This window comes from Thunnus maccoyii, chromosome 20 (assembly GCF_910596095.1).
Source record: "Thunnus maccoyii chromosome 20, fThuMac1.1, whole genome shotgun sequence".
NCBI lineage: Eukaryota > Metazoa > Chordata > Actinopteri > Scombriformes > Scombridae > Thunnus > Thunnus maccoyii.
Window position 1 is genome coordinate 6,865,976 of NC_056552.1, and position 14,905 is coordinate 6,880,880.

Below are 14,905 nucleotides of genomic sequence, written 5' to 3' on the forward strand. Positions count from 1 at the left end.
TACCTTCATCCATCCCATTGAGGAGCTGATTGAGGTCGTCAGTCTTACAGTCGTACAGATGCTCCTTCCAGGATTCTCCATTCTCGCTGCGCAACAGGATCAGTTCTCTCTCCTGTCCCCGCATCGAGCCAAAATGGGGGATTTCCACTATCACAGGCCTGGTGAAAGTACACGTCATGGAAATATGGTTAAATTAATGATATTTTATTCATTTTGATCCAATTTTTTTTTAAATTGGTTATTAGAATGGGTATTTCCACTTGTCTGCATAAAAAAAAAAAAAAGTTAAATGTTGACCTGAATAAGTTTTTGATTGTGAAAATGCATTGTCCCACTTGGGCAATAATGCAAAGATTAAATCTGAAATGCAAATGGAGGAAGTGGCATCTCTTTCAGGATATTGTGTATAGGGGATTGACACAAGTAAAGGTGGCATTCATTTGTTAGTTCTCTTCTTTAACCCTATAAATCATTTAAAACATTAACAAAACTACCCTGAGTTTGCTTAAATGAAAGGAAACACTGGGAGAGACTGGACCCAGACACATACTGTACAGGTATGAATGAACAGTGTCTCAGCTGATGACAGTGTTGCTGTACAGTGATAGCGGTGGCCGTGTTAGAGTTCGATGGGACATTCGAAGAGAGTGTCACATCGTGATATGACTTGACGAGACAGGTGCAATGAAATGAGGAGCGTGAGGAGAAAGCTGCACAGCCCTTATTTTAAAAGGCATGATCGCAACACAAGGGATGAAAAGACTCAACAATGTGGACAGTTTCACTCAGAAAAAGAAAAAGAACAGAATCCCCACTGTTGCGGTATCAGAGGAACTATATTTATTGATCATCTCCTCGGGAAATCCTCTAAAAAAAGAGACTCACAAATTGATTACGATGACTGATGGAGTGCTACAGGGAAACACTATTTTCTACCAACATGAACTTTTGGGGAGTTTATTTCAAAAGCAATTTCAGGGGTTTTTTTTGTCTGTTCTCTACTCACTGGTTTAAAACAGGTGGTGCTTTGTTGGAAAAAGGTGATGTCAGGTATTTTAATGTGCCAATCAAACTTAAGAAATACACGGATAAGACGCAGGCTGTGTCCAAAATGACTCCCTACTTACTATATAGAGCACTATATTTACCCTGGGCCACTTTATTTCAATGTGTTTAATTTATAGATGTAAATATAATATATATATATATATATATATATATATATATATATGTTTTTTAAATCTCAATTTGCTGTTCACTATTGAGTAAACTATTGACTGCCTGTTATGTAGGGAGTAGTGAACGAGGTAGTGATTTCAGACACAGCCTCAGAATCTCATGACATTTGTTGGGTCATTTGCTAACGTTGCCAAGGAGACGTCACTGTCAATTAAATTAAATCAAATTAAATCAAACCACACCTACTCAGTCCTGATGAAGTGTCGAATTCTTACTAAATAATCATTTAATTTATGTCTTTTCCTAACTTAACAATGATTGTTAGTTATTTAGTCATAACTATATAATATTATAGGGTAATTGTTAAGATTTATAACAAAGTTTACCGGTGCTTTAAACAGTTAAAACCTCACAATTTTTTCCTCAACGTTTTTTAAAAGTCACTCTAATAATTCCACATGATAAAGTGACAAAACCACATCATTATTGATTTCCTGCTAATCAATAAGCAAAACCAAACAACCCTTCTATATTGAGCTGTAGCTCCTGAAGTTTCACATTCATTCAGATTTTATGCAACATGTTCTAAACACGTTGAAAAAAAAAAATCTTCACGTCAACCCAGCCAGACTCTTCCTAACAACAGCTCTGGAAATGAATTATCCATACACACTGTGTGCACACTGTGGGGGTGACATCAAACTGATCTTAAAGGTGAAGTAAAGTAACAGCAGTCATGGGAAGCAGGATGATGCTTTGCTTGAGGAGGAAAAGGCTCATGCCCAACAAGCGCAGTCCAGTCTGAAACCTTTTACTTTCAGTGATGTCAGAAGCCCACTGACAGCCTCTGAAATAAAAAAAAAATACGATGATCTCTAAATGAAAGAGGCTGGAAAGTAATCACAGTGGATTTAAAGATACATTGTGTAGTTTTAGGAAGAATTTAATCCCATGTAAAACCTATATTCTCTGTCTCTTCCTTTAATATTATTAAAGCTTAAACAAATTCCCACCAACTTTAAATACAAGTGAGCATATTGCTGATTTAATGTTAGTCCATCCTCCCTTCAAAAGCATGTTTAAAATGATCTCTATGTCGTTGATTTCTTCCCAAAACTACATGGCAACCATATAATAGTAATGTTGTATCCTAACAAATTAAAGTCAATGGAGATGGGTAAAATAATCATATCCATCAGCATGAATCAGCCTCGCTCATGTCGTTTCCTTGGGGGGAGGTGGGAGGTACAGGAAGGAGACGAGCAGTGGGGTTGGATGCTATGTTTGGTTCCTACCCAACAAATCTAGTTCCTCTGGGTCCCAGCTGTAGCACTGGACTAACCAGGCTCTCGCCTTCATTAAGGGCTGGCAGCTTTCTGGGAAGATGTAGTTTACTGTGGCCACAAAGATAAGGAAACACACAAACACACACACATACATACACACACGGCCACATACATACACAAAACACACACTCGCAAAGTCAGTAAAAGTACAAGCCACTGAGCTCCAGTTTTGTATCGGTAATGAGAAGATTATCTCTTTCTTTTTTCCAGTATTCTTCGTGATATCAGTAATGGCAACGTCTCTCTCACATCATCAGAGTTGCTGGCAGGTATCTACAGCACATACGGTGCTGGTTTCAGAGATCTAATATCAAAGAATTTTGTTATTAACTGAAGATAATAAGATTATCTGAGTTTGAGGGAAATCCAAAAACGAGCCTGTACATCCTATATCTTCCATAATCTTACAGTAATACAGTAATATTATGGAGTAATACAAAAAATATAGTACTGGAAAGATAAATCAAAAGAAAGTTAATCAACCACTATTTTAATTACTGATTAATAATTATCATTGTTGTTTCAGCTTATAAAATATGAACATTTGCTGCTTTTATCTGTTTTTTAATGACTGTAAACTGAATATCTTTGGATTTTTGGGCTGTTAGTTGGAAAAAATCAATTTTAAGACATGACCTCCGGCATTTTATAGACTACATCAGTGGTTCCCAACCTTTGTTTTTTGTCTAACATACCCCCAGAAAAGCTCAAGTACCCTTCACTGACACCACCCGTCATGGTCCAAGTGTGTTCATCAAACTGGATGTTATTTAAACACAGTAAGTGAATATCTGGTAGGTCACTGATTGTTGTGACAGTAAATATATAGAAGATCAGCTTCACACCAATTTGTAATCCTATTTGTGTATTTATGGTCCTCCATAAACAAATTAGCTGAGCTACTCCACAATCTTCCACATACTCCTCCCACCTGTAACCAAATCCAGAATCTTTGTCAGATTCAGACATGTATGTTTTGTTTTGCTGTTTTTTTACACTGTATCGGAGAGAAAAGTCTTGGGAATAAGTTAATAGCTCCGTTGGTTGTGACACACTTCCTGACATATTTAGGATTGTATATAAAACTGAAACAGGAGCACAAATTTACTTTTCCTTTGTTTACGTCAAATAGTGATGTTGCCTTTACTTTACCAAAGGGAAACACAGCTGGGCAAATTGCTTGAGGGTAAGCAAACTGCAACAATTACACTTTAACTGCTAATTAAACAGCAGGTATTACACCTAAACATGCACATACACACATTCACACCTCTAAATATAAACGCAGATGGCTGGAAATGGGGATGGCAAGAAGCAGAGGGAAGGAGATGCTGAGTCACCGAACGGAAGTGCACAAAAAAAGCTAATTTAAGCAAATAGCAATAACAATATCAGTGAGGTTTAAAGAAAAATGGAGCCTTACCCGAGGAACTGAGCTCCTGCCGGGCCGACCTCGACCAGTCGGCTGGCCAGGCCTTCTCCTTCCACCATCGGAGGAGGCGACGCCAGTTTGTGCCTCTTGACCAGTCGACAGGTGATCCTGGTGGGTGCTGTGCATTTTCTAGGCGGGATGATGATACGCATGCCGTTGTGACGACTTCCTCTCATGGAGCCGCCCCTGGCGTCGACCATGAAGCTGACCAGGAACCTGATGTAGAGCGAAAAAAGGGAAGAAAAAAGGAGGAGAGGAGCAAGAGACAAAGAGTGATAGAAGACAGAGAGGCAGTGAAGCAGAGAGTATAAAAAAAAGTGAGAATAAAGTGAAAGAAAGAGAAGCATATATGGAGAAAAAGAGATAAACAAAGAGATAGAGGGAAGTATATAGAAAAGGAATGGAATAAGAGGTAAAAATACATGTTGGTTTAACAGCAGTATTGATGGAGAGAGGTGAGGTCCCATCCCATGCCGTGGTCTTCAAAACACAAAGTAAGTGTGAGCATAAGAGAAGAGAGATAAAGGAAGAAGGAAGAAATGTGAGGAGGTTTCTGTGTTGGCTGTGACTGCGCTTTAAAAAGTGTTGGTTACAATTAAAAAAATAAACGCCGCCTTCGTCAGGTAGCAAACAGTATTCAATCCACACACTGATGAAAATTTGATGATGTTTATCATACTTTTAATATCCATTTTCACTCCAGAAAATGAATAGTCGACAAAATTATATTGAAAAAATGCTCTATTAATGAGGTTTGTCTTTGCATTTTGTGTGGGTTAAATTTGAACAATAAAGCCGAGATGCCAACACGGGAGCCTCCAATGTAACCTGTTTTTGACCCGTATTAGAAGGTTGTGTAGTTCTGCATGTAACTCAGTTCAATTTAAAGGTACCCTGTGGAGTTTTGTGCACATGGATGCCAATGGTGTCACACTATTCCACTGATCTACAGGTGGAAGCAAAGAAGAAGAAGAAGAAGACTGCAAGCTAGTAAAACTGGATGAACACAGCAGGATTTAAAAATACTTTAAAAATCAGCTTTGTAATTTTTTTTATGAGCAAGGAAATACATTCAGCTCTTTTGTTCGACCTCATGGACACACACAATGCATTTTGGTGAGTCAATGTAAACATAACTTTTGTTTGTTTACAAGAAAACTCCACAGGGCACCTTTTTGAAGAAGGAAATCCCATACCTCACACACACACACGCACACACGCACACACACACACGCACACACGAAGAACCACACCATGCAATTCGGTGACTGAGACGTCATGTTAGTTTGTATGTAGCTGTTGAACAAAAAGTCAGAGTATAAATGTAATTTTCCATAACTCGACGAGTCCACAGCAAAAGTAAAGATTCACTCACAGACTTTAAAACACAAAAAAACTGACACAAGGACTTTTTTTAACTGGCTATTAATCAGTGACTATTTTAGCTGATCTGTCCGTTTACAGTCAAAGAGTAGAACTCGCTGGTGGGAAATGTGAAAACATTCAGATCCAGCTGCAAACTAAAGCGCAAGTCTGCATCCTTCCAATCTCTACAGAGTCACATTCAGACAGATCTTGCAACATGAGTTCATTCAGATCAGTTTAAGACTCCAAACAATGTCCTTCAAACAAACTAAAGAAATAAACACAAGGCCAAAAAAATTCAAACCACTTTATGTCAAGTCTGTAACAACATAGTTCATGTGTGGGGAGAGCAAAAACACAGTTGTTATGGGTGAACGGAGAAGACAGGGTGTAATGTCACTGGAAACGGGGAGGTAACACAAACAAGGTGGTGGTGGTGGGTGAAAAAAAAGAAGGCAATCAATCACAGTCAATCACCTGCTGTCGTACTGCGGGAGCGGAGAGGAAAAACTGCAGGATGGACGACAAAGCAACGCAGGAGTGACAGGTCAACAATAGAGCATTGGAATATCCACTGAGAAGACGATTACCAAGAAGTCCTTTATATTACTGCTCCCTCGTTTCCAAAGTTAGGTGAGTCACAGCTGGGACTGCTTGTGCAAAAAAAGGTCACCCGACCTTGAGCATCAGGCACACATTGGTCAGATTTTTGGGATTTTTCTAGTAGCTTGTACAAGTTTCGAAATACATTTTCAGGTTCCTTTCTTTCTGGAAATGAGGGAAGTGCAATTTTTATTGACAGATTATTTATAGTTTGAAAAGAACAGAAAATCAGAGAGAGTGGTGAAGAGAAACCGCTGCTGGTAAGAGCCGTTTTCTCGAAGAGGAGAGAAAATGAGAAAGAGGGAATCGGTAAGACAGACAGACAGAGAATACATAGCTTTTCTCCCCTTTACTCCTTTCTCCCTCCCACCTATTAATTCCCCAACTATTCTGCAGAACACTGTGTTCACATTAGCAAGTTTACTACCTTTCCCTCAGTCCTTTCCCAGAGTTGTCCCTGATTTCCCTCTCCCCTCGCTTCTTTATCCATTCATACTTTCGCACATGCTTACCCGGAGTGTATTGGCGAGGAGACTAGGTTGACATTATCCAGTGCGTCTGCAGTCCAGCTGTATCTCCTCAGAGAGTCGTTGTCACAGTCTTTAGCCACCGCCAAATGCTGTGGGGGGGGGGGGGAGACAAAATCACTGGAATGCATGAGTGTGTGTGAGAAAGCACGCAGAGAATCCTGAATGCGCACGAGGCGAAAGTAGAGAAATTATATTTTGTGCTTGTGATCTAAATGGGTGTAAAATAAAATAATAAGATCATGATGAACACCAAAAAGCTTTTTTTTTCTCTATGAAGCCATGCACTTTAATAACAAAAACTGACAAATGAAGAAAACACAAGCCTGTGCTGGTGGAGTTTTATCTCATAACATCCAATAACAAGTCAACCGTCTGAAAACTGATGAGTAAAAGTTATAGTTTACTGCTGACTGAAGTAAAAAGGTAAACAGGGATGTGTAAATCTGCTCTCATAGGGGTTGAAACAGGTTATGTGACTCTTTAGCAATGTGCTTGTCATGTTTTACGTGTCAGCAGAGAGCTGTGATATAACAAGATGACAACCCAGTTACTTTCTAGCTAAATTTAAGTAAATTTCCTCTGGGGGAAGGAGGGCATCACTCCTTGTACCTCTAGTAAAATGATTTCTATACATGAGAGACTATGACAGATATCATAAGCTAATCTGGAGATGTAACATTTCAGCACAACACCATTTAAACATCTAGATGATATTCAGTAGATCAGTGAAAACAAGCAAAACAGAAACAGAACAATGAATTTTTAACTGAAATATTACTGTCTTAAGAATATACAAAAGACAACGAGCATTAAGAAAACAGATAACAAAGAAAAAGAGAAAGCTCGACATTTGACTTGACAGCAGGTCTGGTGTTTTGTTTGTCAGAAGATCACATGATCTTGCATTAAATAATACAGATGATTTCTGATACTTTAACAAGAAAAAATGCTTGGAGGCATGAGAATAATTTAGAGTTTCAGCCTCCAAAAGATTAAATGGCCACCATGTGAGAGTAACTGAAAGCGACGCTTAAAAACTTTCAAGGTTTGGCCGGAAAGTTACGTCACTTTAAATACTTTTAAATACTCATATGTAGGTTTTAATACAATTTTGGGTTAGCACATTTTCCACACTGTAAATGCAGTGCTGTAGTTAATCAATCCCACAATTAATAAGGAATATAACCAGTTCTGATGTGGTGATAGTGTGGTCCGCCATAGTAAAGACACATATGAGAAAAGGCGTATGCCCATTGGTTTAATTTGTTCCTCTTTATACCATAGCTTATGATTAAAGACCACTGATTACATGATTATCAAACATAAAATGCTCTGATATAAGCTGTGCATGGTAACATAACAGATGGCACAACAGAACTGAATAAGAAATGATAAGAAACAAATGACATATTCTCACATGCACTGACAGAAAACAGTGCAAGATGACTCGAACATCTACCTTGTTGTGTTGCTCTACAATGAAAGACTTTTCCTTACAGAGCATCTGGAGCAGCATGAGAGGAGACAAGCTGTTAATTGCCAGCTGTTACATTTAGTCTATTAATCAAATACTTCTGTTACTCTGATGCTCAAAATATTGTGATGTGCAATCTGCTTGTTTCACTTTTTCATCATGTTCATTCCTCAGAGGCTCTTTTGATCAAGCTTGATCTACAATTAAGGTTGAATCAAACCTCAATCCTGATTGAAATATGTTTGTAGCATCAAGTATCAAAAAGCATCAAATTTACAGAGAAAGCTCAGACTTCTGGGCTTCTTGGACTATATCTTATTTAGGAATAATTCTTTATTTAACATTGATGCTAGAAGGGAAAAAAAACATGTTTTATATTCCCCAAAATGAGGTATCATTGTTTTGGTGTCAGCAGTAAAACTCAGATATAACATTGGTGATTAAATTTTCCAACAATAACTTCCCTGTCTACATGCACAGTTGATTATGTCTTGAGCTGCTAATGTTGGACTCATTTCTATACTTGTTTGGAAGGCGAACCAGGCAGTTTAGAGATCCATGTCTGGTGTTAATTCAACATTTTAAGAAACTGAGGTAAGAAACTGAGGTACATGAGCCACTGCCTAAGCAAGGCACCAATGTCACTTGCTATAATTCACAAGGTTTTTTATTGATGCAGACTTGGTGGTAAAAAAAAAGCCACATATTCTTTGGCTCCTGGGATATATTCTACACTAAGTTTCACCTGAACTTCTACTTTAGCTTAGTGGCATTTTGCAGCATCCTTAAAGAAAGTGGGCCATCACAGTAATTCCTCTTAGATAGCAGCACTAATCACTAATCTCATTTCCTCCTCTTTCAGTAAAATGTAAAGGGGATTGGTCGTCTTTATGTCAGCACCAACTCAGGTGTAAGAGGATTGGCGGATAGCGTGGCTCTTGGCACGGCACCAAGACAGCTTGGCAAATTTGGAGACAGAACCGTGTCCCTCGTGAAGTTAATGACCTGGGGATTACTGACTGAGAGAGAAAGACTGAGAAAGAGACAGAGAGAGAAAGCATATGTACCTTTAATCACCTATAGGTCAGGTTAGTGTGCGATACGTACCATCTCCTTATTGGTTGCCAGCATCTCCTCTATCATCATGCTATCCCGTGTGAACGAGCTCCGGTTCAGCGTGTTGGACCTATCAGAACTGAAGGAACGCAGGCTTGGTGTGGTTGCCGTAGTAGTCACGGATTACCAAGACAACAGTCACAATGATGGAGACGGGAGGGGGGAGGAGGAATGGGGGGAGGGGGAGGAGGAGGAGGAGGAGGAGGAGGAGGAGGAGGAGTTGGGAGTTGGTGGGGGTAAGGGGGAATGAAAGTGAACAGAAAAAAAAAACAAACATAAACACATTAAATGCATGCAGCTTCCAGGAACCTGAATGTACTGTATGCCACCAGTGACAAGAACAACCGCAAAGCAAGGAAGAACCTTCTTGAGGAGGGAAATCACGTGTTTCCAAGATAAAAACCCCAAAAGACAGAGAGAGATCTGTGTGTAAAGGCTAAGTAACCAGTAGGATCAGCATTGTTATTGAATAATATATCCTTGGCAACCAAACAAATCTTAAGATAAAATCTAGAAATCCAGAGGGGAATGCAGTTAAAAAGAGAAAACAGATTTGTCACAAAAATCACCACAGTGATTACACCTTTTCTGACAACTACAGCTTTTTTTTTTTTAGCCTCTTCAGCATGCCGCAAAATGCCCTAAAAGCCTGAGTGAAGCAGAGTAGCTTATGAAAGTTAATTCGAATACTGTATGATGGACGACGGACACAGTACTAGGACAGGGATCTTATTTTGGTCTTCATGATGACAATGTCTCACTGGTCGAAAATTAGTTTATTTTATATTTTGACAATAAACTGTATCTGCAGATTTAGTTTACTGTCCTGATACGTTTGTCAGTGACTGTACGCAGATGATGGGTGTTCAGGCTTTGAGAGAGACTTTTATGGGGCAAATAAAAAGCATTCCTGAGCAATGACGGGATGAATGTTTGCCTGCAACATCTCAACCGCAATTACAACAGCGCTATTTTCTCTAAACAAGTTAAACGATGTCAACCAATTAGCCTGTGCTCAGAGGAACTGCTCTGTAGCACAACATGACAAAAAAAAAAACACATCTCTAAATGCTGAAATGACAAAATCTATGGAAGCCAAGAGCAGCCATAGTTGTATTATATAGTTTTTTTTCATCCTATCATGTCAAGATTGTAAATTAAGTAGCTCCTTATTTTGGGATGTCATTTTCTTGTGGTAGCAGGGTTATTATCTCAAGAAAACAAAGTTTGTGTTTTCAAAATGACAAGATAATTATTGCCCATAACCAGACTTCCTCATTTCAGGAAGAGACCACAACTAACAAACTTCAGGGGGGACATTTACAAACATTTATTGATCTTGAGATAACAGGATTAAAAATAAAACACAACTATGGCTCTGCTTCCATATAAGGCCAAGATACAATACAAATAATATTTAAAAGGCAAGAGTCGATCTGACTTTAGCTCCAATCTTTACTGCATTTGTTTGTTTATGCGTGTATGTTTGCAATAAGATATCCTGGCTCCTTTAACATGTGTAACACAGCAATTAGATTACAAATTCAGGTTTGTGTTGTACTGCCAGTATATGCAAAAAAAAGTTGAAACTGACTTAATAAAGTAGTCAGCAGTCCCTGAAAATGACAGTGGAAACTACTCATTTATTCCAACTGCCATTAAGATGATAATCAAGCAGTGAAGCCCTTCATACTCTAACACATGCACATATATGCATTTTTACACTTCCTGTAAAGCCATAATGTTCTTAACTCTATGTGTGTATATATATATTAACTCTAAGTGTATGTTGTTACTCTGTGTACTGTGTGACTGTGTGTTTTCTGACTGTTGTTGGCAAAACATAAAATCCCATCCAGCTAATTAACTTCTTCTTGTTTCTTTTCAAAATGAATTTATTATGTATTTAAATATAAAGTATTTTCACTATTAAATCTGTACTTTTTAAAACATGAGAATGTGTGATCTAACAGTTCAGTTAGATCATTCTGCTCTATCCATTATTTGTAGTAAACAATACGAGACTAAACTGATAAAGGCAACAATAGCATCCTTTATTGCCTACAGATATATCAGTTCAGGTCCCTGGAAGCTTGATGAAGGACCACTCCACACAGAAACCAAAATAATGCAAAGCTTCACTTTGTGACAAACCCCACAAAGACCCAGGCGCAAATAAAAACCAAAATCAAACACAAAAGCAAACACAACTCTATTCTCTATAAGCAAAGAACCCAAGGACAGCTGTTTTCAACTGAAAGTAAGAAGACATAAAGACCACACACAAGTGAACCACAGTACACCACACAGTGCCTGATGTTAACATACAACAGTGTTGAACAACATAAAACTTTTCAAAATCATTAAGTTAGTAGTCAAATGAGTCAAACATACACAGTAAATATGTATTACATCGGACCACAAAGTCATGATATTGATGGCGACTGGGGGTCTGAGGGTGTAAGGGGGGAGGGGAAAGGGGTGAGTTCGGGTGGGATGGGTTGGTTTAGGGAGGCCTCTTCATGCCTTCAGCCTTACCTGACTTTGGGACTAACATTAAGAACGGACATGAGGAGAGAATAAAAGATCATGAACAAACAAACAGAGGAGTGGACAGAGAGATGCAGAGAGGAGAAAAGCCTGAGCTCAGATGCAGGTTGGTAGAATGATGTCAGATTCTGCCTGTCGCCCCGCCTGGCATCCTTACTGCTCGCTGTCTGACTGAAACTACCTACAGTACCTTATAAACTCCTAATTCTTGGTCTAATATCAGTGTCACTTCATCTCAGTCCCCACCTGTACACTCAATCATTTCAATTTCAACGATTTATTGTAGAGTTGCGAAGTGAGAGGAGTTATTTTGTCCAGTTCATTGTCTGCATAGACAAAGTTAGGTGACTGACAGTTGAAAATTTCTGGTTATTTGATAGAAGGTTAAAAGGGACAAGCCTGTGTATGTAAAAAACATTTTTAGGCCACAGTGGAAAAAGCTGCAAACACAACATTGACATCATCTTTAAAAGATGTTGTGGTGAGCGTGTTAGCAAACGGTTGCCTATTTAAACATCTAGTGAATATGGAGCAACATTAGCAATCATTTGGAGTCATGTTTCTGACCACTTGACAAATATTCTTTTACTTTTTGGCTTATTTTTGGTCTACATCAGCTCCTGAGGGAGATATTTGACTCTTGTGTTTGAGTCCTCCTGGTGAATTTAGGTCCAATATTCATCCTCCTTTCAGCTCTGGTTTGGTGAGAAAAACAACTTTTTAGCTAACGAAATGCTCCACTGTGTTCAGCTAGTTGCAAACTTTATCAATCTGTCATTTAGTGCTGGGCAGCACTAAAGTGTTTCTCAGAGCTTTTTTTTTTGCTGGAAACAAGGTTGATGAGAGCAGTGAGAGTGAACCAAAACACTAAAGTTACAGGCCATAAAACCAAAACAATTAGCTGAAAGATGCTAAAGTAGCGCTGAGGGGAAATGCAGAGTCGAGTGATCATTTTCTGTGGGTTTGACACTACGAGCAATACCTTTCACATTAAGCATAGTCTTTCTATCTGTTATTAACAACAAAATATTAATTAGTGCAGCTTTAAGGAGAGAAAGACTCCCAAGGAGAAGTTTGGTCAGAACTTTCTGTTGCATGTGCTGCAAACAACAAGCTCAAAATTACACTCTGTCAAAACCTCATAATACATTCAGAGGTTTAATCGGTTCACTTTTGGATTCTGGGTCAATATTAGATGAATTCAGCTTCTTTGCCATTTGAAACAGCAGCTTAGGATCATGTGTAAGAATGATAACGGCCATATAAATGTTTACAATCGTGAAATTATCCAGGAGACTCCTGTGTTTCTATGTTGAGGATATCATTAAAAGAAACCTTTCAAATTGGAATTTACAGTGTTATAAAAGATATTTCTGGACTCAACAGCTCATCCCACGTCGCAACTCTGTTGTTTTGCTTTTTGTGATGTTCACAAGGATGATGTAATAACAAAAATATCCAATACACTGATATAATAGAAACATTCTGCCATTATCACTGAGAAAAATAGTACAAACAACAACAAAAGAAATGACACACAGTAAGTACTTTCTGTTCTGATAGACAGTTCATTTGTACAAATCTTTAGACGGAGATGGATTTTCAGTTTTAAAATTTTGCAGATAATTCACTTCCTAAATTGACTGAACTGGAAATGATTTGAATCCATTCCTGCAGAGAACCAGCAATTTGTTAAACCAATTCTAACACACGCACGCACACACACACACACACACGTCCCATCTCACTCAAACAGTGTGTGTTGATCTGTTGATCTAACGCAGCGCTCGAGGCCATGGAATCGAACATGTTTCTAATTTCCTGTGGCTCAGTGTCCATGTGTGTCACTCCTCAGATATTCAATAACCCCTCCCTGTGCAGCGCGTTACACAAGTGTCAATATTTTCGTGCGTTCATTATACTGAGCAAAAAGTTCAACAGCCGCGGAGAGTGACCTACGACCTTGCGCTGGTGAGGGGGAAAACTGTTCAATCCGTGTCTGTGTGTGTGCGCGACTAGTCAGGAGTCAGAATAATATAAGGCCTCATTTCTATCTTACTTGTTTCTCGATATTATTAGAATTAATTCAAATCTGACTTCACAGTTTCATCTCAAATGGCTAATAAACTTGCAGCTTTTCCACCCTGACAACTCTGTGAGTTTTTACATCATGCCCTTTCACAAGATTTCTTGTGCTATTATGAAGTAGTTAATGTGTTTACAGTGTAACCCCGTCGTCCTATAGAGAGCCGAAGTTAAACCGGAACTTCTGGATTTTGTTCCACAAGTAGGAAAACCTGATTTAAAATCACATTGACATTTGTAACTCAGGGATTAAAGCAAGAAAAGATATATGAGCCTCAGAAGTAGTCCAGGAGGAAATGTGTACGATGTATTGAATTAAGTATTTTATGAATTTAAAACTGTTTAATGCCTGAAATCAAGCATGGTGCCTGAGAACTGAGAAGGCGCTGCTAACTATGCTAGCACCTGTCTCAACAGTATGTCATGTGGCTCGTTGTTTACATTTATGTTTAGATAAGGATGTGAGTTTTCTGAAAATGTCATTTTTTTATTCAATATTTGTGTTTTATAGCAGCCTTTAACGAACATTGTTTCCCATAAGTCCTTGACATTTGCAGGCTAAACGTCATGTCTCGACAGAGATGACGAGTCCATGAGGGAGTGGAGGGGTCGCGGTGACTTCAAACATGTCTGTAATAACAGCAGGACAAAGAGGAGCGAATGCTGTACAAGTCTTCATACGGCACAGATTACAACTATAAAGTAAAATGACTTTAGAAGAGAGTGTTGGGGATTTCATGGATACGGACAAAACCTACGTACTTGCCTGCAACATACCGCGTACCCGCAGCTGCTGCGCTTGTAGTTCTTTTAAACGGGGGCTGTAGTTTTTTCTGTGCGCACAACAACAATTTTGTTTAACTTTGTTAAAACAACAAAGGTTTAGATTTCTGATAGCAGCTGCTGTAATGGATGTCGAGTGGTCTTAGAATATGAAAAGTAAACTCCAGGAACACGCTTCATGTTTTCAGAAAGACGGATGAAAGAAACACTAAACGAGAGATTGCACTGAGTGACGGGAGCTGGTGGAACGGAGGCTACCTGGACGTGACGTCATGACTTCAGCTCTCTGTCGTCATCGCTGGATGACGTGTTTTGAAAGACTTTTTAGCTGTTCTTAAGTTCTTTGTGTCCATCAAAATAATTGTGCAAATAGCGTAAACGAAGAAGACTATGGTGGGAATGTCATCACATGCCAGCAATAAAACAATTCCCATAAACCTCA

The 14,905-nt window shown here is 38.8% G+C and overlaps 1 protein-coding gene across 24 annotated transcripts in view; it reads right to left on the reverse strand.

Annotated features, from left to right (window-relative positions):
• LOC121887276 (ankyrin-3-like) overlaps positions 1-14,905 on the reverse strand; it is a 163,207-nt gene that overhangs the window by 31,081 nt on the left and 117,221 nt on the right. For 14 of the 24 annotated variants that reach the window (XM_042398003.1, XM_042397984.1, XM_042397992.1 and 11 more), the window contains 5 exons: positions 9,037-9,139; positions 6,438-6,544; positions 5,800-5,832; positions 3,949-4,173; positions 4-158 (listed from right to left, as the gene is read on the reverse strand). In XM_042398003.1, coding sequence (XP_042253937.1) covers positions 4-158; positions 3,949-4,173; positions 5,800-5,832; positions 6,438-6,544; positions 9,037-9,139 — 623 coding nt within the window. Of the gene's footprint in view, positions 1-3; positions 159-3,948; positions 4,174-5,799; positions 5,833-6,437; positions 6,545-9,036; positions 9,140-11,583; positions 11,596-14,905 lie in introns of all 24 variants that reach the window. The other 10 variants (XM_042397999.1, XM_042397996.1, XM_042397990.1 and 7 more) reach the window with 2 other exon arrangements.